The 23133-nt window shown below is 41.7% G+C and overlaps 3 protein-coding genes across 3 annotated transcripts; 2 read left to right on the top strand and 1 right to left on the bottom strand.

The window, feature by feature from the left end:
• Positions 1–309: 309 nt before the first annotated feature.
• Positions 310–10182, bottom strand: LOC137893502 (periphilin-1-like). The gene is made up of 9 exons (XM_068738913.1): positions 10132–10182; positions 9759–9950; positions 9279–9340; positions 8508–8612; positions 8172–8335; positions 6743–6819; positions 6182–6319; positions 2678–2842; positions 310–1751 (listed from the first exon to the last, which is right to left on the bottom strand). The coding sequence occupies exons 1-9, from the start codon at positions 10180–10182 to the stop codon at positions 1047–1049; spliced, it is 1659 nt and encodes a 552-aa protein (XP_068595014.1). The 3' UTR covers positions 310–1046.
• A 1480-nt stretch (positions 10183–11662) lies between these two features.
• On the top strand, positions 11663–14724 carry LOC137893929 (YY1-associated factor 2-like). Its single transcript, XM_068739383.1, has 4 exons — positions 11663–11743; positions 12023–12148; positions 14255–14401; positions 14494–14724. Exons 1-4 carry the CDS (start codon positions 11718–11720, stop codon positions 14669–14671), a joined length of 477 nt encoding a protein of 158 aa, XP_068595484.1. The 5' UTR covers positions 11663–11717; the 3' UTR covers positions 14672–14724.
• A 1652-nt stretch (positions 14725–16376) lies between these two features.
• On the top strand, positions 16377–22686 carry LOC137893927 (glucoside xylosyltransferase 1-like). Its single transcript, XM_068739381.1, has 8 exons — positions 16377–16621; positions 16875–16967; positions 17441–17624; positions 18116–18247; positions 18334–18585; positions 18857–18980; positions 19197–19369; positions 21906–22686. Exons 1-8 carry the CDS (start codon positions 16407–16409, stop codon positions 22065–22067), a joined length of 1335 nt encoding a protein of 444 aa, XP_068595482.1. The 5' UTR covers positions 16377–16406; the 3' UTR covers positions 22068–22686.
• The last annotated feature ends 447 nt before the right edge of the window (positions 22687–23133 follow it).

The following is a 23133-nucleotide window of genomic DNA, read 5'->3' as shown; positions in this document are numbered from 1 at the left end:
AATTGGCAATCGGTGTGGAGTCATTTTACAGCAAGTACATGTCAAATGTATCCTGCCCAAAGCTCCGCAAGTGTTTTTTTTCCAAGGTTTGTGTGACGCTAATATAAAAAAAAACACTAGTTGTATTAAAATCCCATTGAGTGGTGCATTTATGGATCACTGTATTGTCAGCAATTTGGTGTAATCTGTATAAATGTACAAACTGGAATATAAGGTTAAAATGGATGATAATTGTAATAAAAAATATATATCATTATTTGTGTATTTTTTTCCACTTCAAAATATTTTGAATAGACATAGACACAAGGCTTTAATATTTATTTGCAAAAGTTAAAGAATGAAATACAATTTCTTAATGTTGGATCACATCAAATTGACTGAAAAGACGTGCATTGTGGGTAGTATAGGTTCTACGCGTAGATTCAACTGCAAGTGGCTGTGTCAGACTAGAGAGGTGGACACAAGCCTCATATTCACACCTACAGGCAATTACTTTGTAGTTTGACTGTGGGAGGGGGGTGCAGCAGCACCAAAGCAAACTGACACCAGGTCTGGATTTGAAACCACAATGTACTTGCCATGATCTGAAAGTGGTCCAAAATTTTATCAATATTATATTATACAATATAACTGGCAGAAAGTACATTTTGCACATGAGGGACATTTCTTTTGCATAACTGTGTGCTCAAAGGGCCTTTTGATTAAAGAACTTTTCTCTTTAACACAGGAGATATATTTACTTATATTAATCTAAAACACTTTATTTAAAGTAACTCAAAAACTCAAACATTTCAGAAGTTAACAGAGAATTGATTATCACGAAAAGTTTCGAGCAACAATTAAATAATCAGGTTAGCCAGCAATATTAAAAAGCAATCCTTGATTAATCAACACTAAGTATTACTGGCTTGTTTCATATAAGCAGAGTGAAGTTCCTGCTTTATTTTAGCACATCTAAAGTTGAAGCACGTGTTTATGCTCATGTCTTAAACTCATTTTGATTGCCTTGTTATGGTGCACCGGCAGAATGCCCTCACTCTTTAATTCTACTCCCCTTGGGATTTGGCAGTTGCTTGTTTGGTGATGAGGCTGCAAATCCTAATGCCACCAATAGACAGGACTTCACACCAAGGGCCTTCGGCGTGGGTGTAAAAGATTATTTTACAAGCGACATTCTTCTTTTTCTTTTTCCTCCAGCCTTTCACATATATCACATGTCTTGACGAGGCAAACTTGCTGGTAGCCTTGAGTTCCCAATATTCTCTGCCAGGCTGGAGAAATGGCAGGTGGCTTGGTACCTTCCCTGGTTTGGCGTAAGCTATCTTGCCCCAGACTTGGGGATCTGAGAGTCGACTATTGCTTAATATTTCATCATCGAGGCCATGAAGCTGCAGGGGGCTTTGTTGGTCATCTTCAGGGCCTTGCTGAACAGGAAGAACCTTGGACAGCAGCACCTTTTGTTCATGGCTGTCTTGTTCTGACCCAGAAATAAAGCTCATTTGTCTACCAAGACCATGGTTTTCTGAGTCTTCCATATTCTCAATTTTATTTCCTGTGCCTTCTCCTTTATTTTCAAGTGGAGCAAGACTGGAGTCCTCTGCATTTCTAGGTGAACTTGTCACATCTCGTTTCCATTCAGTGCCTGTTATGTTATTGGAAATAAGCTGTGGTAAATCGTCTTCCATCTTGACAAAGACAGTAGATATGTCGGCGCTACCATTTTCAGGCTTGTCTCCACTTCGGTCAAGCACCTAGGTGTGAGACGGCACATTAGTGATCTGGACAGAATCCAAAACCGGTCAGATATTTGAAGTAAGAGAATAATCAAGCCCCACATTTTTTTAAAGAAATAGCCATGATGTATTGTTTTTACAACTACACCCAAAGGACCATCTGATGAAATCCACAAGCCAAAAACGCTTCAGTTCACTCACAAAGTTATTCCTGATACTGAGAGAGAAAGAGCAAGCAAATGGTCTCTCTCTCCTGACAGAGCCAAAGGAAGTGTTGTTGAAGACGCCTTGGACGAATGGACGGAATAAATTTAAAATAGACGCAATTGTCTTTCAATAGATCAAGTGATCTATTTGGTTTTATTTACCAAATGATGTAACATAGTATACGCAAAGCATATAACAATGAAGTTTCAATTGTTGTTGTTTTGAATACTAGCATTCAAACTTTGAAAAACCTCGACAAAAGATATACAGTACGAAAACCATCTGCAAATCTTAAAACGAGTCCAGTCAAGCACAACCGTACCGAATTCCAGTGTTCCATTTAACACGAGACGTCAGTCTAATGCCACATAATGTAACGCACAAATATTGTTTATGAATGATCCTTATTTGTCTGATAAATAAAGGAACGGTTACGATGCCTTGACCCGCACCATGGTGTGTTTCCATTCATACGATTAAAAACTCATCCGGCATGCATGCATGACTTGCACAGACTTAATTATGCGACGTTCAAAAGTTATTGTGCAAAGCTAAAATTAGATAACGCTTTTACAGTTCATCTGTCAATTAATCTTTGTTCCTCATCTGCTAGTTTGGCAGCGATCCTCGGCAGAATTGACTCTGGACCAAAATCATCGTCCAACACTAAAGAAATATCTAAAACTCTATAGTCTATACTGTCACTTCAGCGTTTGTTGACTTGTGGATTCTAATACCTCGTCCAGCTCTTTCATAAAATGCTTGAGGTCATCTATGCAACGCTGTCTGAGCTCTAACAAGTTGTCGTTCAGCGGAGCGTCCAGCAGGCCCTCCAAACTGGGCTCCTTCGCCACCAGCATCTTCACCACCGTGCTAAACGTCTCACAGTCGCACCTGAAATGCTGCAGAGAACAAAAGTGATGTCAGGAACAGTCTCTATGGCGACTCAGGGCTAAATAACAATTGTGCATGCGTGAATTCATGCGGTGAACAAAAAACATGCGTAAAAAGCACTGAATTTAAAATGTCAGTTGAGAATATTTCAAGAAGCATAAAAACAGCCAGTCAGCATCAAGATGATCTCTTCCATCACAATGTGGGACGGAGCTCAGCTGGGCGCCGCTTTGAACACAGTGAAGGTCAGAGAGACAAAAGGATACGGCATTCAGCTTGGGGCAATAAGGATGGAGGCAATTTGCCACATGGAAACCATGTTTTTGCTTTGAAGGAAGGTCCCATGTAAATAAATAAAATAAATGGTCTTTGATTCACACACACAACGAAGAAGGCTAAATAATACACATTCAAAAATGTTGGGAGCAAAAGTGTTAATTTTCTGCTACACCTGCTGCTTACAGCAATGTCTCCACACAGCCCCCCCGGTGTCGGCTCTCTGCTGTGACCCTGATCGTTCCCCTCACCTATCACTTTATTCCTGCATCCCGAGCCCACATTCTGTGAATTTGGAGCAACGTCTACTCCAGTTAAAGGTCATTGTCCTGTTTTGCAGACACAGAAGTGGCGTAAACTCCAACCGAAATATCTCAGACTGTGGGAGATGTTTGGACTCAGGCTGATGATTTATCGTCTGCAGATCACGTCTAGCGACTTTACTGGCCCACATAATTATGGTCTTCAGACCCGACCACAACGAAGTGAGAGACGCAGGACACGCGTGGCCGGCTGAGCTCAGGGTCAACTTTGTTTCCCAACACATGATTCCGACTTTGTGCCATCTCTTCCAGGCTATCCTGAAGCGTTTTTTATTTTTATATATCATTTTTATTTAATATTGCACAACCTACATTTCTGGTGGATTCCAATGCCACAAACCCAAAAGTGCAAATTTTAACTTTCAGAAATATTTTTACACAGAAAGCATTATTTAGCAGAGGAAATGTGGGCAAAAAAAAAAGAGACAAACATGTTGTGTAAGTCCCACAAACCAGCCTCTCTGTAAATACTGAAGGGATAATTACGTTTGCCATCTTTCAAAACAAAACATTCATAAACCTTTCCAGAGCTTTCATGATTTTACGTCAGCCTTATGCAGTTTTACTTATAATAATAATAAAAGGCAGTGCTTAGAAGAAGGTGTGTCATCAGTGCTTAGATTTTACATGACCACACGTGCGAGAAAAGGTTCCTGAGCGGTTCTGCCTTGGATTGGGAGCCTCGCGCTGATCTTTGAGTCCGATAGAAAGGGGCCACACAGGGTGGAGCGGAAACCCGAGAGAAATAAGCAACACTAGGGGCCTTAAGGAAAAGGGATTGAAGAAAAAAAAAAAGAGTCTACCCAAATCGGTTGTTTGTGGAGGTCCAAATGGTGCACATACCAACCGGGCTGCGTGCAGAGATTCTGGATGGGGGTTGGGAGGCTGAGTGAGGTTACACATAAAGTACTCGCATGGATATTTAGCGAGGCTCTGTTCAAATGAGCACTGATAGAGGCAGGGGTCCTGCATAATAAGGGGAGCAGGGTAATGACTTGAGGGCTGGAACACATTAGATTTTAAAAGAATCATTTTAACCACCCATGCTTCAAAATGGACCTGCTGGAGGGGCTAATAGTTAAAATGGATGTTTCATTTGTGCTGATTGAGATGATGGAAAGAAACCATTCCCAGATATTTCGCCAAGATTTGACCGGAATATTTTCTGAGGTCTTGTACTGATGTTAGTTGTTACTACATGATTTGTTCTGTGGTCGGTCCCTAGAATGAGAAATTGCTCTATTTGCCATCTACACACACACACACACACACGCACAGAAAATAAAAAAAAAAAGGATTCCATGCAGTTTAGCATCAGCAGTCTGAGAAGCAGGAATGTTTGAATTAATATGAGGTTTCAGGTTGAATTAAAACCCTTGAAACACCTACAGTATTTTATACCAAGATCTATTTTGAAGCATAACGAACGACACTACTAACCCACGTCTGGCTGATCTGACCCAAGCTAAAAGGATAGGACACACAGAACTGCTGATCAGGAAAACAAAAGTGATGGAGTCTTTCATTTAGGTGTAGATTTTACACCAACTTCTCTGGATCGTATGTGAGTCCAATCCACTCGTAGGAGGTCCGACATTAAGCTCTGTTCATTGCTCGATCATCTCGGTTTATCATCTCATCTACAGCAGTTATAGATTAAACTTAGCCTGGGGGCGGCTGATACCGTAAAGACACTGTCGAGGTTTATACCGCTCACCACAATTTAGTACCAGTTGGAAATGTCCGGGTAAGCACGGGTGTGTTAATGCCAAGAGAGGAACCCACACTGTGGGTGGGCTGCCTGCATCCCGCAGGGCAATTCCTCCCTTGGTTTAACGGGAACAGATAAGTGGCACTGTAGCACAGAGCAAAGAAGGGGAGGAAGAAAGTGCACTCCAAATAGAAGGCCACAGGAGGCATCGCGACTTGGGGTGCAGAGCATTTTCTGCTGACTTATCCTTCTCTCTACCAAAAGAATGTTTCTAAAAATCATGTGTTCATTAAATGTTACGTGTGGCATGCCAAGGCACATTTACACACATCAACCCTTTTATGCTCGGCCAAATCGTAAACGGCGTGTAAAAAGGTTGCCTAGATCCATGACCCACCTTGAGATCGTGGGTAAAGCACACACACATACATGTGTGTGTGTGTGTGTGTGTGTGTGTGTGTGTGTGTGTGTAAGACTGCCACAACCACACAATAAACTGGGGGCATTTGTAAGCTACATCTGGGGTTATAATGTCTCAGCTGCGTTCTGTGAATTAGAATTCTGAACATAGTTCAAGATTCAAGATTCAAGATACTTTATTGTCATTATGCGAGCATAATAAAATCGTGAGAAGGCCCACGGCTTAAGGCACACATCATAACATAAACTAAATTCTCTCTCTTAAGAAACAATATATATACACACAGAGAGAGTGAGAATCACAGGCAGTAGTGCAAACATAGTGCTTTATGACGTGTGTCCTTTAAAGCTAGATGGACCTGCAGCCTGATCTGCGCCCGCAGCTAATGTAGCCGTGACGCTATGCTACGATTATAAGACAGAAGAAAAGTCATGCCTGAACCACGACGAAATGAAGCAGAACGCTCCTTTTATTATCAACAAGGCGTCATGCAAATTCAAAGCTTTAACGGGAACCAGGGAAAACATCTCGCCTCACTGGTTAATCCCGAGAAAAGAAGATTGCAGAACTTGGTTAGCGCTAATGCTCGGTTAAGATGACGATTGTCAGAGACTACCTTTTCAATTTCTTGAACCTTTGCTACGATGGCCTTTGACCGACGAGCCTTCAAGTCTTTTTCTTCTGGTGCCGGCGTTGGCTCCACGCTGGAAGCCACCATCTCCAATGCCTCGACCACGGAAGCAGGAATCTTTTCCTGAAAGGTCAAGGGGTCACGGGGTTAGACTGGAGGTCACTGGGTTCAGACGCTGGTTCTGATTTCAAAGTGTTTCAAATAGAGACAGCGCTGGTGCTTTGCGGGTGTTGAGTTTTTTTGCTTTGGTACACGTGATAATTGCGTTTGCTTTATTTGTCAACGGTAAACCGGAACGAGACGCACCCAGCACGTCCATCAGTGGAGGGCGTATCAGAAGAGCAGACTGAGTCCACCTCAGTGTGTTCACACCTGCAAAATGTACAGCATTTTGTGTAACAGTGTGAGTGTGCTATTACAGAACAGCGCTGACCAACTCACCAGCTCCCCTGTGTTGTAGGTTTTACTGAGTGATTGTATTTTGAAAATATAACCTGCTGGGGCATTACAGGTTGAAATTGCGCCCCCCCCCCCCAATGGATTTACCTTTACAGATCCTGAGCTGATAGGAGAGCCCTCCACAGAGCTGGCGGGAGTCTCGCTGGTCGGCACATTGGGCTTAGCTGTGCAGAAAGTACAGACAACAAGGAGCCAACAATGATTCTCCATTAATGAATAGAAATAAATGGTCAAGAATAAATAAGGGAGGCCATGTCACATTAACTGAACAGTCCCAAACTCAAAGGTTCAGTTCATTCTACCTCCTATGAGACCATCATGTAATCCCTCTGGTATCAGTGCTGATACCAGATTGTAAAAGTCATTTCTTCCTGCATCCAACAGCCTTTTATGACCAGCTTTTATTCCACTTGTGCACTTTTTATGTTTTGCTTGTGCGTTAACTCACAGCCAGCAGCGTGTCTCTGCTGGCTGTGAAACGAATTGCCCCCCACGGAGATAATAACGTTTTTCTGATTCTGATTTTCTGATCATCACGCAGTAGCTGAAAAGAATGAAACAGGTTTTTATTTATAGGATCGCCCGACACATCGGGCGGTCCAGCTGTGCCTAAATAGAAATGTTGTCCTCTGTTCCAATGAATCCCAGGGGAGACGAGATGCAGGCTGTAAGATTGGACCGCAGGGATATCAAGCAGCGTGTAATCCTGGGCTCTGCTTCAAAACTAACTCGCCAATGACGTGATATTCAATCGCGTCCGTCAGTTCACCCGATTCCAAGCAAACGGTGGCTCCATGCGGCAGCAACGCTTCTGAGCACCGATGACAATGTTCTGAAATGCTTTGCTGTCCTGGCCTAATTAGTATACCATACGGGAATGGGGGTGGGAGGTAGAACTGTTTTATTGCAGCTTCAAAGAGCGCTTCAACGCGGAGCTGCGCTTTAATCACGCCAACGTGTGCGTTTTAGAAATCCCAGCACTGGAGAGGTTTGTTGTCTCCACTGACCCAATAATAACCGCTTATTGTCAGAACATTTTACAACAAGATGTAAACTGTAAATGCATAAACTTCATGAGCTCCACGTTGTTAATGCGGGTTGTAAAACCCGGCGAAGGTAAAGTCAAGTGTTTCTGAAGATGTCTTCGAGTCAGCACGGAGGAAGAAAAGGTCAGCTTCTAAACCCAAAGCCAAACCACCTCGTAAAACGAAGGTATCCTTTTTCCCAGCCACTAAAGAGTGTGCAGCGTAATTAACATTTTTACGTGCTTCAGCACATTTTAACCCTTCACACTACACAAAACAGATGCTTTCTCCTGGCCTAATAACTTTACAGATTGCCATTTTATGTAAGCCTCGGTAAAAAGGGGCAAACGATCTCTATAGTTGCCATTACGGAGCACCAAGAGCTGCAAAGACAATCACTGCATTTGATACGTGCCGCTTCCTCTGATCCCGACGGGGTCAGAACAGGAACACCAGAGTGAAGAACAGTCGATGCGGGTTGGAACACTTACGTTTGCTAACGGGCTGCTGGGAAGCGTGGCTTTTGTCCCTGTCGAGAGATGAGCTTTTGCTGCTTGTGTTGGATCCAGAGCGGACTGGTGGATGCGTTTGCCTTTTTCCAGGAAAGCGCCCCCCTCTGACTGCTACAGATGTCGACGTCCTGCCGTGGTCTTCTCTTTGAATATATGTAAAATTGTGGTGACAAAAAACAAATGATTTAGCTTCTTAGTGATGTCCATAGACCCACGAAACAACACACAAAAAAATAAAATAGACAACCAATTTCAAACTATGCCAGCTGGGAGAGTTAGCGGAGTCTAAGTGTACTGTATATCAGACGTGCGTACGGATGTGAGCGCAGCGACTTGGGTTTTCTTTCCAGCGCTGCGCTCATGGGAGGGCCTGATTCTCGACCTCTCTGGTAGAAACACGGACTGCCTCTGCTGCGGCTCCTGAAAAACAGACAAATGATTGGCAAAGCTCTTCCTACGATTCACTGACAGCGATCGATCTGCGGACTCTTTTACTTTGGCCAAATCAACGGTTTCTTGCTTCTGTAACCTCGAATGAGACACAATTAACCTCAAATATCGAGATGAGGTCAGGAAGTGTTGTCACCAAACCGGCAATGAACAATTTATTCAACGTTGCATTCGATGTTTTTCCTCATCGAGGCTTAAATGACCCAAAGGCACCTTCATCGCAAACTCTGCCTGAACTCAAGTCACATCTCCAGCGTAGAGCAGGTCTAACAAGACGTCAAACGCTTACGACTTGTGGTCTGTTTGAAGGTGCCAACACTCAGCCTGCCATTTGCCTGGACAGAATTCACCACTGCCATGTATGTCAATTCATTTCATCTTGACTGATGGTCAAATTAAATTCAGATGGACCTATCCAGTGCATTTTAGTACGTACAGTGGCACACAACATTTTCCAAACATGAACTAAAGGTTTTTACCATTGTGTATATCAATGATAATACAAAAAAAAAACCACGTAGCTTGACGAATACTAGAAGTTAATACTAATATCTACCTCCCCCTAGTGGTTGATTGATGCATCACAAAAGAAATCAGAGGAGCAACCAAGTCTGACATAAAAAGAAAACCAAATACCTTGAAACTAAACGATGCCTCAGATCCCGTCTGCTGTAATGCTGCTGGGAATATGGGCCCTCCTGAAAAAACAATCACATAAAGTTCTAAAGTATCCTGTGGAGCTTTTGGCTCTTTCTTTTTCTATCAAGTGAACGAGAACACACACGGATGCATGAATGATGTACACACATTGCCGTTGATGGATTTACACTATTCCAATGATCAACAGGCGACAGGTTATGCTTCAAGCTATGTTGAGATTCACCAGCAACAATGGCGTAGATTTGTCCAACTCTTAAAAGTGGACGGAGCTGATGCAGTATTTGAAAACTTCAAAAACGTGCTCTGCGAAGTTAATACGTATTACACAGCGTTGGAAAGCAAGGACACACGCAAGGACAAATGATTAATCGACTATGAAAGCATAAAACAATGAATATACAAATCATTCCAAAGGGTAACCGATTTTTAGTTAATAAAGCTGCAAGCATTTCTTACATTTCGTGGGGGTGAATCATTTCTGCGGTAATGCTGAATGTCATAGTATTGACGATCAGCGGATTGCTGAAATTCTCTTGTGTCCTGGTAAGGGCGAGGACTATCATACCAACTGTCTTCATATACGCCCCCCTCATACTCTCGAGACATGGGGCTCCGCTCAACAATACTGACAACCCGCTGGACTGAGACCTGAAATAAATACACACACAAAATAATCTATACCTACAAAGAAGAAACAGTAAATAAGTGCATTAAGTGAATTTCTAATGTCATATATATATATATATAATATATTCATATGACACTAATCACCTGAGGAACAGCACCACGATGCTCAATTATTATACTGAACTAACTAATCTATTCTTACCTCTCTTTCATCTATTCCAGGAAAGCGATCTTTATATGCCTCTTCATACATGTCCCGATCCTGCAGATACGCCACTGCAAAAGAATGGAGCGAGTTTGGAATGTTATTCTTCAGACTACGAGTTCAAAAGTACATCACGTAATCACTTCAAATGAAATAATGCGTTAAAACGTGGAAGACCTGAACAGCAAAGGCAAGTTGTTATTGAATACTACAAGCAAAGACTTTATGAGCTGCAGATTTGGGCGACTGCTGTTTAATTCATTTAGCTAGTCAGGTAAAACTGTGTCATCGGGTGAAATAATGACTTAATGCAAGTGTGTCAGAGTTCTTATTCACCGTTTTGGATTCTGACAAGATGCAAATTGGATTGCAAATTGGATCGGACCGGACATTTTCATGAATTCCCAGAGTTCACCTAATAATCTTCACTTACTATTTGTTGGAGGAAGGTTTTTGGTTCACAGTTTAGCAAAAGATGTCTCCTGAGAGAACGAGGAACCTGAAGGACAGAGATCGGTAAAGACCTGTTCATGGGAGTCGGCATAAGGAACGTTTTCTCCGGTGTTTGGAAGATACAGTAGTGAGGTAGAAAAATAGGAACCTTAAAATCCTATTCCCACAGAAACACCACATACAAGTCTGCCATCAATATAAAAAAATGTTTTGTTCCTTTAAGTAAGCCATTATTTGCAATTTGCTCCAGAGTAGGTGTTAAATTGGTATATACAGTAAAAACCCTGCTACTCTGACAGGCACGGCGAAGTAGAATGTAAATAGGTTGCTGTTATCTTAGCTTGAAGACAAATCTCAGTCTTACTTGTTGACAAACCTAGCTAACTAGCATAACAACCCAAAAATGACGAGAAGAGACTCACTTACGAAATACGGTTTTGAACTCTCCAGTGTACGCTCCACACCTATGAATCTAATGTTCTAGTAAAGTTCCTGTGCTCGCAAAAATAAAACAATACAAACATAAAACACCCCACCCTACATGTGCTACAGAAATGTTCTCCCTCCGTCGTTTTTGTCAGTCGACAATCTGTCCGACATCTTTCCTTTCCTGACTGCTCTTCTTCGCGGAATAGCGTACATCCAGAAACAGCGCTGCCTCCCTCTAGTGGTGCTTCGTGGTCATTTCTACCCTAAAGGTTGTCATTTGGAATAGATAATTTACAAATACATAATTGATAATAGTATCAAAGAAAACTTGTTTGAATTTAGGTAATATAATACAATGTTTATGTGTATATTTAGATCTTATTCAGTAATAGGATTTGCAACTAATCTCTAAAAGCTTGCAGATATTTTACATGTAAATTTGTAAAACTGAGCACCACATTATGTACAAATGTATTAATTATTATTATTAATAATAATGTATTAACATATTAAAAGCGTTCCATTCTGTCACACATTGTTGTGTCTGTTGTGATTACAGTGACGGTGATTGGCTAACTCCGTGTCACGTGCCCGTCCTTCGCCCGGAGTTTCCGCGACAGCTGAGCGGCAGCTCAATGCTTGTAACGTAGATTCTTTCCTCCTGAATTCATCGCTCAAAGTTTCTCAAAAAAAAAAAAAAAATGGGAGACAAGAAAAGCCCCACGAGGTAAACCTTGCCCCCCCCCCACGGTGTCCACGAAGGAAGACTTTATCTGGTCATTTAATCACAGGGGGACCCCGGTCCGCGGATGGAGTCGTTTCAACTGCTCATGGCGGCTGGCTGCAACGCAGGACGACTGGTTTGTGGGATTGTAAAGCCCCCCCCCCCCCGTCCCCTGTCACCGAGGGGGGCTTTCCAGTTATCGTGTCTTCCCTGCTCTGGCGGTGCTTGTGTCGTACATTGTTTCTTTGATCACAGTGCGTTTGTTTTTGTTTCTCTTTGAAGGCCGAAGCGACAACCCAAGCCCTCCTCCGACGACGGATACTGGGACTGCAGCGTCTGCACGTTCAGGAACAGCGCTGAGGCGTTCAAGTGCTTGATGTGTGACGTCCGGAAGGGGACGTCGACCCGGTAAGAATAGAGTGGGACACCCGAACAACACAGAACCCAATCTGATGTTCAATACCAGATAAAAAAAAAAAGAAAAAAAAAGAGCGCACTGCATTACAGATATTTGTGTTGTTGTTGTTGTTCAGTCAGAAATTTAGATTTGTTTGTTTTGTGATCCTCGGTCATTTCTCTGGGAATTTAGTTAATGTCAAAGTTGTAGGGAAACGAGTGTCTTTAGGGAGAGAAATGCAAAGTCTTTGCTTCAAATGACACTTTATTTACAATTGATATTTGTGCACAGCGACCATTATAATGTGCCATATATAACTGTTAATAACCTGAGTATCATAACTTGAATTGAGCTCTCTGATAATTAAGCATCTCTACTAACTATAAATCAATAAATAATAATGTTTTATTGATGATGATGAATATATTTATTAAATAGAATGTTAGAGTACAAGTACAGTCACACAGTAGCATGTATTACAGTACAAATAACGTCAAACATCCGGTCTAAGAGGAGCATTTCAAAAAAGCCCTTGCGGGCTTGTTTCCGTTGAAAGTCCTTCGTACATAAATCATCCACAATTAACAATACAAATTTAACAATACTAATAAAAATAAAACATAAAAATAAAACCAATATTAAATTACGCAATTGATGCAACGTAACATTAGAAAAACAAAAATAAAATGTTTTTACACCGCCAGTGCAAACTAACAATTAATCTAAAATAAATTACACCACTGATGCAAAATGACAATAAATAACTTACATAAATTACAATAAATTACTAAAGCAATTAATACGTGCAACGTAGGTGGACAAAAAAAAGGAGGGGGGGTTTGATCCGGAGAGAGTCGTGATGACTATCTCCGTTTCTGTCCCCCTAAAAGGTGTATTTTTAGGGCCTTTTTGAAGGAGGCCAAAGAGGTGCATGTTTTGAGGGCGGGAGTCAATCCGTTCCACCCTTGGGTGGCCGTATTGTAAAAAGATGATTTACCCATGTTAGTCCTATAGGAGGGGGTAATCAGGTTGTTGTTTGAGCTCCCTCTAGTGTTGTGGCTGTGGGTGTCACTAAATCTGTGGAGGTGTTCCGTCAGGTATGCAGGGATTGAGGGGACTGAGGGCAGAGCTGCATTGACTATTTTAAATGCCAATCCCATTTTGAGCTGTTTAACCCTGTCTTCTACCCTGAGCCATTTTAGGCTAGCAAAATGTCCAGGAAGAAGGTGGGTCATGGGCCCCAGATTGAGGAGTAGCCGAATCAGTTTGTTTTGGGAGGTTTGGAGCCTGGTTTTCAGGGACATTTTGATGTTTGAATACCAGGAGGTGCTAGCATAGTCAAAGAGGGGCTGAACGAGGGCTCCAGCAAGCGTCCGGAGAGCACTTTTGTTGACAAAAGCAGACATTCTGCCCAAAAATCTTGTTCTCTGATTGACTTTTTTGATCACCTTAGTTGCCATACTATCACCAGACAGGTATTTGTCAAGAACACAGCCCAAATAGGTAATCTCTTCTTTGCTGGAGATGACTGTATTATCGACTGTGACCTTGAAATCATTAACATTTATCTCACGTAGAGAGTGTTTAGACCCAAAAAGAATCGATTCGGTTTTACCAAGATGTAGTGACAGTTTGTTATCAGTAAGCCAAGTACGGATTCTGGTGAGCTCAGAGCTGAGAGCCTCCTCAACCTGCACTTTGTCCTCTCCCGAAATCAGGAGTGCTGAGTCATCAGCAAACAGGAACAATTTGCAGTTAAATATTAAGCATATTTTAATCAGTCAGCTTTATATATATAAAAAACAAGCTTATCTTTTGGCACCTGGTTTTGTACCATTTGGAAGGGAACCTCACAAATAGTTATTCCAGTTAAGTTTTTAAAACTCATTACATATTAAACATTACTATATAACATGTATCAAGGTTCTTAACTAAACAAAAATTCTGTTTAGTTCAGGTGTGTCACCTGACAAATACATGGTGCCATGATCTTGGTTGAAAATCAGGAATGTTTTTTGTGTTTCATTTGACACTTTTGTCGTCATCCAACTCCTTATAGCCCTGATGAATAGTCACACAATGCTAAATGTGATAAGCTACTTTTATTTCTGTTTCAGAAAACCACGGCCGGTTTCTCAGCTGGTCGGACAGCAAGTAAATCAGCAGTTTGCGCCACCTTCACATCCTAAAAAGGAGAAGAGGGAAAAATCAGACAAGAGTGATAAAGAATCAACACTGAAAAAGAGCAGCCATAAATATTTGAGGTGTTGAACTTAATCTTGGACTCAGGGCTTTTGCCACCGTGGAAATATTGATGCAATATTAAATTATAATTATTTGTTTCTGTCTTCACCAGGCCCAGGTTAAAGAACATAGACAGGAGCAGCGCCCAGCATCTCGAGGTCACGGTTGGAGACTTGACTGTAATAATCACAGACTTTAAGGAGAAAGTCAAACCCATTTCCACTCCGACAAGTGCTGCCTCAGCAGAACAGCACACCCCGAGTGGCTCGAGCTCTGATGACACTGAGTGAGGGGGCTCCAGGTTCTCATCAGGCTCATTAATCAATGCACACCCTGTTCTTCTGCACTATAACCTCAACCAGAGATCATACTCCAAAATGGAATCGAAATCACCCTGGAATACCATTTTTAGATCGACCCATAGAGATGTTTAGCAGCTTCAAATGGCGTTGCTATGCACGCTTGAACCGACCAGTGACCACTAGTAATCAATCTGCAGCTTTAATGGCACAACTAATTTCATTCACTGATTCATAGCAGGTGAAACTGGATAAACATTTTTTTTTACCCCAAACGTAGTTTGTTTTTATAACTTCCTCCGAACTCGACTGACGATGAACGGCGCTCAACTCCCTGAAGTAACGGCGATCTGCTGTCAACTCCGTGGAGAACCGATAGACCAGGCAAAAGCAGAAGCCAGTTTGACGAAATGGAATCCAGTCCCACGGTGGTTTGACGACGCACAGACGCGTTTCACGCTGCTTGTTGCAGACAGTTGATTGAAGTTCATTTGGCGATGCTGCTAATATGAACCTCTCGGCGGTGGGGCCCAAACCTCACGCCACGGGGATGCCTTCTCTGTCGTGAACCTGTCTATGTCTGGTCTGTCAGTGCATTCTGTCCCACTGGCACCCCCCCCCCCCCCCCCCCACTGCCTTCCCAGAACAGTGAAGAATTCCGGCAGAATGTGTGAACTGCAGAACTGATGCAGCTACAACTGAAGAGCTGTGGCCGTGGAAACTGTGCACATGTGGCTTTTGTTTGAAACACATTTGTTACATCAGCAGAATAAAATGTGCATTAATAGAGCAAATGCTGAGACGTCATCTCAAAATTGTAGTTTATCCATGATTTGAGTTTTTTGCACTTAATGGTTTCATAAGTTCATAATATCATTTTGTGTTATTTTATCTCTCTCGTCAGTGAATTATAGCACAGTTAATTACAGACCTGATCCTATTCATATTTAACCATCAGATGCCATTACATGTTTTACTGCCTAACATCTGAGTAGAAATACTGAATCTTTATTGTAATTATTCTCCATCACTTGTTAGAAATGAGCATAATTGAATCTGTAGAATGGTTTAATTGTAAGATAATGTAAAATTAAATATGTTATTACTTGGATATACTTTTTTTTTTTTCAATTAGAAATAGGATGTACTAAAGGAAAGTATAAGGCTATGCACCAGGCTTCCAAGAGGAATGGCGGAGGTGGGCTGGTAGTAACGGCGGGATGATAAAGGGTACTTCTATCGTGCTCTGTAGTGACAGACGGCAAGTGAAACAAACTGCAAAAGCAGACAGGAGGGCTCTTCAGAGGGTCATCAACACAGCCCTAAAGGTCACTCGCTGCTGTCTGCCCTAGAGTTGTTCGTGTTTATGTGTGGGTTTTTCTTGTCTCGTCACTTTTTATCTTGTCTTGAATACTTTTACTATTTTACCTGTTATGACTGTCTTTTAGATACTTTTATATGACTATAGTATGCGTTTTATTGTATGCTAAGCTCAATTTGCACTGGCCTGGAGAGCACTTTGAATTTTGTCCTGCCTTGTCCTAATGTGATGACAATAAAGTTTCTTCTTTTTGAAATGGCGCATGCGCGTAACAGAAGTGGGTGGGGCTGAAAAGTGTAAACAACATGAACTCAGCGACTCGGTTATGTTTAGCTAGTAGTAAACCAATTATTGTAGCGAATATCCAGTAAAATGTTAAGTTAAAGCGTGAAGCTTGAAACGAAAATGAGATGTTATCCGCATGCATTTCTCTTATGCGTATTTATTACCTTATTTTTGCTTTTATATATCTTCCATCAACTAGCCTCCACTTCGGAATGTAGAGAAGACAGGGACCTGACAGAACAAAGTGTACCGGAGAGGAGCGGTCATGGCACGGCACATCTTCTCAGGAAAAGACCAGGATTGGCTGGCCTCCGAAAGCGATTCGCGCATGGCAGGTTGCTGAATTTGCTAGAAAAACTGTCACCATGCTTTCATGTATTTCAGCTACCATAGCTATCTAATTCCGTACATCATTATCTTTAAGCTGGATTTAAAAGACTACCTGTTGAGCAACTTGAGTACAGCATGCAGTTCCAGATAAATCCAAATCTAATCTGCTATAATCTACAAACGTCGTTCTGTTGGCCGAGTTGTTGTTGTTTTTTTGTTTGAACGAGGCTCCAAAAGACAATTTCTGTATTCTGTCAGGTGTAAGTCAATGTCAGTTTCTTACTGGAATCCATACTGGAGACTGCCTGCTGATGTATGTGAAGTGAAGTGCTTGCTGGAATCACCTCGTAGGTAAGACCTTGTGCATTTTTACAAGAGCCATGCTTATTTTTTTACAATCAGTTGACTTTGACATAAACATTTTTATCCACTTCCTCGGTCGAGTGTTTGGAGGAAAGGGTTTTTGGCTTTGATTCGAATCTTCAGGGTTTTTGCATGTATTGTATCCAAAGCCTTTTGGATTTATGTTTACGTTTTTTGGTATCAGGTGATAGCATCGATTGAGGTTTTAAAACTGCAATTCACAAGATAGTGATACGTTCATATCACAGCGAACATCTGATTACTACACGTTCTGCACACTGTTCAACAGTGGTGCAAGAGTGTTAAAGTGCTAGACTGGACTGCCTGCAGTCCAGACCAGTTGGGTCTGAATATTCAACAAAGGAGACGATCTCATATTTTTATTACTTACGTTTTATGTTCCGTGTGACTGTGCTGTTTGGGGCTTATATCTGATTAATTTTACTTTGTCTTTGTCTTAGAGTGAAGTCAGGCTCTTCAATCAGGGAACATAGGGATGAGAGAAGTCACCTGGCTGTGGTGGCTTGTGGCCCCCGGCTTGAGGAGGCTGTCACCATGTTGAAATCAGCTGTTCTATTCAGCAAAAAGCCTCTGCACTTCTACATCTTTGCTGAAGATGATCTGCAAGACGGCTTCAGAAATGCTGTAAGTGTCATCTTCTAAAAAAAACGATACCTCATTTCTTCTTATGTCTGCATATTCTAGGTGTTCTGTTTCCTAAAGCAACAGAACAGTTTTGACTGTAATTGGTGCAGATGGCTTCTTGTACCATTGTCGGTGCCATTCAGATTGAAATTAAGAAGACATAGTTGAGCCACAAATTACAAAAAGCAAATTAAAGAAATAGCAAAAGGAATTTGTGAGATAAATTCCTAAAGTTCATGTAAAAAAACAAAAACATTTCTTAAGCACATTTTCTTGTGAGGGAGGTGCATTCATGGACTCTTTTTTTTGATGGGCTCAGAAGTGGAGTTACTAACTTTTTATGTTTAATTGAATGGAAGCATCCATAACATTGAGCTAACTTTACATTACAACATGGATACATTTTAAAATCTTTCAATATTTAAAGACAAACAAGGCAGTTGTCATGCATCTATATTTATATTTATATTTATATTTAAATTTTCTTAAAGCTGGACTCCTGGCCCAAGACCGTTCGGAACAAGTTTAACTTCACCGTCTACCCCATCACTTTTCCGAAGGATAATGCAAAAGAGTGGAAGATGCTCTTCAAACCTTGTGCTTCTCAGAGACTCTTCCTGCCAGTAAATTTGTAGTCATCATTCATACATTGTAACTAACAATCAGAAAAAGAAAAGTGCCCCTAAGTCTTGTGCGGTCTGTTTTGCAGCTGATCCTGAACGAGGTGGATTCTTTGCTGTATGTGGACACGGATGTTCTTTTTCTGCAGCCGGTAGAGGACATCTGGGCGTTCCTGTCTCTGTTCAATTCAAGCCAATTGGCTGCCATGGCTCCAGAGCATGAGGAGCCACGTATTGGATGGTACAACCATTTTGCCCGCCACCCGTACTATGGGAAAACGGGTGTTAACTCAGGGGTCATGCTTATGAACTTGACGCGCCTCAGGAAGAAAGATTTTAAGGTATTGTCTTTTTAAATTTTAACAACATTCTCACATTTGCTTAATAATTTCATTATTAATTTGTGTAGAGAGTTGAGAGTGATGAAGATATCAGAAATAAATGTAACACCAAGATTAACCAGCAGAGGGCGGTCTTGTAGTTCTTTCTAAATCCTCATGAGAGTTGACTGGCAGAGCAGTTTCTTTGAGATGTCAGTCACTGACAAAGATAATATTCCAGCTGTATGTTTTTTTTATGGCAGGCTACTTACTGTCATTCCTTTACTTACAGAACGATATGGCAGCAGTTACACTGCGATGGGAGGAAATTCTGATGCCCCTTCTTCGGAAGTATAAACTCAATATCACCTGGGGTGACCAGGATCTCCTAAATATCATTTTTCACCATAACCCAGGTTTGTGCAATCTCTCACACAAGCATTATTACAATCCAATAATCCAATTTCATTTATGCCGCAAAGAAAGCTTTACCAAAAATGCATTTTGTTGTAAACATTTACTATCCAATGTTTAAATACTTGAGGGCTTTTAATCCGTATTAATGGAGTCAACCCAGTTATTTGTCACCAGTATCAAGGCCCCTATCTAGCATACCTTCTGTTGCATTACAGAAAGCCTGTATGTGTTTCCCTGCCAGTGGAACTACCGTCCAGACCACTGTATCTATGGCAGCAACTGTCAAGAAGCTGAACACGAAGGTGTCTTCATTCTCCATGGTAACAGGGGAGTTTATCACAATGATAAACAGCCAACGTTTCGTGCCGTCTATGAGGCAATAGAAAAGGTAAAGACAACCTATTTAATCATTCATCTGTGGTTTCTTCAAGGCTCTACAGTAAAATAAAAATACTTTGATAAAAGTTGGCACGCCTTACAAAAATCGTTTAGTGGACTTGAGAATTAATTTTGTTAAGAGCATTCCAGACCTTCAACTCCAAAAGTTCATGTAAGGGAAAGTAATGCTTGAACAGTTTGTTTATTCTAGTGAAGTGACTTGCAAACTCTGTTTTGCCTCTATTCCTGCCTGGGGATGTTGTGTCAGTAGACCCGACAGCTTGAGGAAACATTTAGAAGTCATTACATTATCAATAGGCACTCGGAGCCATTGTTTTTCTCTTACGGATGCTTCCGTCCAACAGTGCTTAATCAATAGTCTGTTAAACATTTCACGCATCCTGTCTCAGCTCTCCCAAACCAGACAAATGAGACTCACCCAGCTTCGATCTCGGGACCGAAGGCTTGAGATGTGGTCAACTAAAAGTCTAAAATCCATGGAGTGTGTTGCAGAGTGATTAGAGTCGCAGGGTGTGTGGAGCGTCAGTATATAAGAGTCTATTTCATGGTCAACCTAAGTTGCATTAAAACGGTCAAACGCTGTTGCAAACTAGAAGCATTGACCGAAACAACTTAAAAGCTGACTGTTATAGTAAAAGAAGACGTTTACACGCGAATAAAAAGGCACTTTTAGTTCTTGTAAACAAATACCACAAGAAAACCCAAACCATTAACATGTTATACTCCTTAACTTTCCCATCCTGTCTGTGCAGCCCAACTTGCCAGTTCATTGCTTTCATGGCAGGTTTGAAAGCAATAATTGCCTCAAACATTTGTGTAATTATTCAGCAAACATTTACTGGCAGAAAAAAACAGAAAGGGAAGAACAATTTGAGTCGCTCTAGGGTTTGTGCTTAAACCAGATTTGACTTCATTGGAACAGCTGGTGAGGTCTGGCTGTCTCTTTATGCCTTCTGTAAAATCTAAACATTATCAGAACTGTTAGCATCCTGAAGTTGCTATGCCTCCCCACAGAGCATTATCAGTAATTAGCTGGCACGGTAAAATATAGAACAGATAGCATCCGTCGAAATTACTCCAAAACCATTTCAGCTGTTAAAGCTTTAAAAGTCCAGCGGACCTTCTTCAGGAGTGAGTTGGCGTGTCGGCCAGAGAGCTCTGTCGCTGGTGCATTGGCAGCTCTCTTCGATCCGCTCTTGTTGAGGTCGGCACACCGGGCAACATGCAGGCAGCAATCGAGGGAACAGGGGAGGCTTCATTAGCTGGTCTCCATCCATTACCGCCACAGGGCCCATCCTGGCCACTATCAGTGCGGGCAATGTTCTCAGCCATTAGGTAAACGAGCGAGCTTCATTATGTGGCACTCGGCTCTCATGCCTCCATCAGTCTCTCTTGACGGCCCAAAGGCACGTATAGCATCCAAGACATTACCTATCAGACATTACCTGAGTTTAGGAGGTGGGGGATGGTTTTCTGTTAATAAGACACATGTCTGGTATTAAGCAGAAAAACATACAGAAAGGGATCTCTATAGGACAGTTAGTTACAAAGAAAAAAGAGCCAGGCGTAAGTGAAGCACATTTTATTGCTTATTATAAGCTAAAGTGTGTTGAAGCTTCATCCCTTCCTGTTGATCCACCTCCTCAGGCCCCCCCTTCCCCCTCCCACTTTGTTCCCACACAGTCCTTTAAGCACAGCATCCTAAAGCCCGGAGCAGGCAGTTCTGGAGGAAGCGCTCATTTCCACCCCACCAAGAGCTCCTTACTCAGCTGCGCTCCCAGGGCAGGTTCTCCCAGGCAGCAGAGGAGCTAGCAATAAAGGGAACCGCCATTACCCAGCCAAGCCCACAGAAGGGTTGTAAAATGTTTTAGTGCTGACGCTAGTTTGAGACATCATGATGGCTGTGTGGACAACCTACCAGCAGCATGCACATAAAAATCAATAGTAAGCTGTTAATGGCGCTTTATTGCCTCCTGCAGTATATGAAAGATCATAAAGAAAGTGTGCTTTGAGTGACCTGATGCTTGGCCCAACCAGAATCAAATGAGATGTGATAAAACAGGGATTTATTCTTATTTACTAGAGCAGTAAAATAAAGCATGTATAAAAAACAAAATGTACACATTCTGTATGTAGCTTATTTGCATTTTGCACGCATTGGCTGCTAATAATAATTAATTGCTCACCTTTTGGTATTAATAGCTATTCATCGTCTGAACACTCCGAAGTGACAGATATGAATCAAATGCAGAATTTTAATGCCCTGAACGGACAGCGATAAATGCGCCGCTTGATTTATGACACCTCTTATTGTCTCTTTTATAGCGGTCGGGAGGTGGAGGTGTAAAACCACAGATTCATGCTTTATTTTCTTCAAAAGTATGTTTTGAGCCTTTCTGATTCATAAGACTGGCCTGAGTGGAAAGGAGGCGCAGCCACCAGAGACGAGTGGCGATATAAAGCTGCAATAGATGCTAATCTTGACTCTCAAATATAATACCTGCACCTTGTCCTCTTCGTTGCAGTACCCGTTCGGCGAGGACATGGAGGCTTCATTGCTTCAGCCGCTGGAAACGTTGCTGCGGACCACCACAAATACCTACTGCAAAAGAGTCAGTCACGCGTTTACCAGGAAATTAAAGCGCAGCATTGCGACCGTTCAGCGTGACGCCACACGGAAAAGATGATCAGGACAGCACTCCACCGTCATTCTATGATTACTGTCTGATTACTGACCTGGATTCAAGAGTCTCCCGTGGAGACGGCGAGCTGGATGACAGACTCGCGTTAACACGTGTCCAGCAAACACACAGTCGGGTCGCGAATGCACTGAATCCACTTTGCTGTGTAGAGATTTGAGACTTGATACTGGACACAAGGACGAATGCTGTAGACCAGACAGTCCAACAATGTTTTACTTGAGGGACAGTCAGACGTGTCTGAGATGACCCTCAACCCTCTCTGGAAGCACAGACATGGATCTCAAAGAGGTGCGGTCACTTTTTACAATGTAATCACGTCATTGTGGGGGAAAAAAGAAATGCAATACAATGCAATGTTCTTATGAAGAGGATTCTAATTCTCTACAGTTTAATATGAAAGTGTTTAAATATGTTTGTCTCTGTACTTGTTTGACCTACAGGAATCCCCCCCCTGTTCAATTGAATGTAAATAATCAGTATTTATTGTTGAGAGTCCATCCAACGTTTGCACTATTGATTTAAGAAATCAATTTATTCTTAATGGCACAATGTCATGTCTGATGTTCAAGTAAAAGCCAGCATAGACATTTAAATGTATTTTACATGACTGGAAATAAATATTTTATTGATATGCACCTCTGATTGTGTTGTTTTTGTATTATGTAGTATTTAAAGTAGAAAAACTGGTGATTATTTACAACAATCATTTGTAGCAATGCCAACTAATCGTTGGAAGTTTTTGAAGTTGAGTTTCTTTGATTATCTGTCTCTTCGTCTTTATAAACTTAACTAGCTCACACAGATGAAAAGCCTGAGCCACATTCAGTGTGAGAAGGCTTCCCGAAGTGTGGTTGGTTGGCCCAAAAGTAGCTGCTGTGTCAGGACAGTCCTCTCTGGCTTTTCATATCAAAAGCACATTGACAAATGTGCTTGGAATAAGCAATACATCTGCATGATAAATTAAAAATGGTTCTATTCTCAGAGCTGATGATACTTTTTTGGGGGGGGGCAGGAAAATCCCAAAGGGCAAATGGCTTGCATTTTAAGATTA

This window comes from Brachionichthys hirsutus, chromosome 5, assembly GCF_040956055.1.
Source record: "Brachionichthys hirsutus isolate HB-005 chromosome 5, CSIRO-AGI_Bhir_v1, whole genome shotgun sequence".
NCBI lineage: Eukaryota > Metazoa > Chordata > Actinopteri > Lophiiformes > Brachionichthyidae > Brachionichthys > Brachionichthys hirsutus.
Note: the sequence above shows the minus strand (reverse complement) of the source record. Positions and strands in the feature narration are given on the sequence as shown.

Coding starts and splice junctions, on each gene's coding strand:
- LOC137893929 (XM_068739383.1), top strand. CDS start 11,718: ATGGGAGACAAGAAAAGCCCCACGAG. Junction 11,744..12,022: donor GACAAGAAAAGCCCCACGAG/GTAAACCTTGCC, acceptor TTCTCTTTGAAG/GCCGAAGCGACAACCCAAGC. Junction 14,402..14,493: donor AGCAGCCATAAATATTTGAG/GTGTTGAACTTA, acceptor TGTCTTCACCAG/GCCCAGGTTAAAGAACATAG.
- LOC137893927 (XM_068739381.1), top strand. CDS start 16,407: ATGAGATGTTATCCGCATGCATTTCTCTTATGCGTATTTATTACCTTA. Junction 16,622..16,874: donor AAGCGATTCGCGCATGGCAG/GTTGCTGAATTT, acceptor GTATTCTGTCAG/GTGTAAGTCAATGTCAGTTT. Junction 18,981..19,196: donor CATTTTTCACCATAACCCAG/GTTTGTGCAATC, acceptor GTTGCATTACAG/AAAGCCTGTATGTGTTTCCC.
- LOC137893502 (XM_068738913.1), bottom strand. CDS start 10,182: ATGTATGAAGAGGCATATAAAGATCGCTTTCCTGGAATAGATGAAAGA. Junction 8,336..8,507: donor AAGTCGCTGCGCTCACATCC/GTACGCACGTCT, acceptor ATATATTCAAAG/AGAAGACCACGGCAGGACGT. Junction 6,820..8,171: donor CCAGCAGCCCGTTAGCAAAC/GTAAGTGTTCCA, acceptor CTTTCTGCACAG/CTAAGCCCAATGTGCCGACC.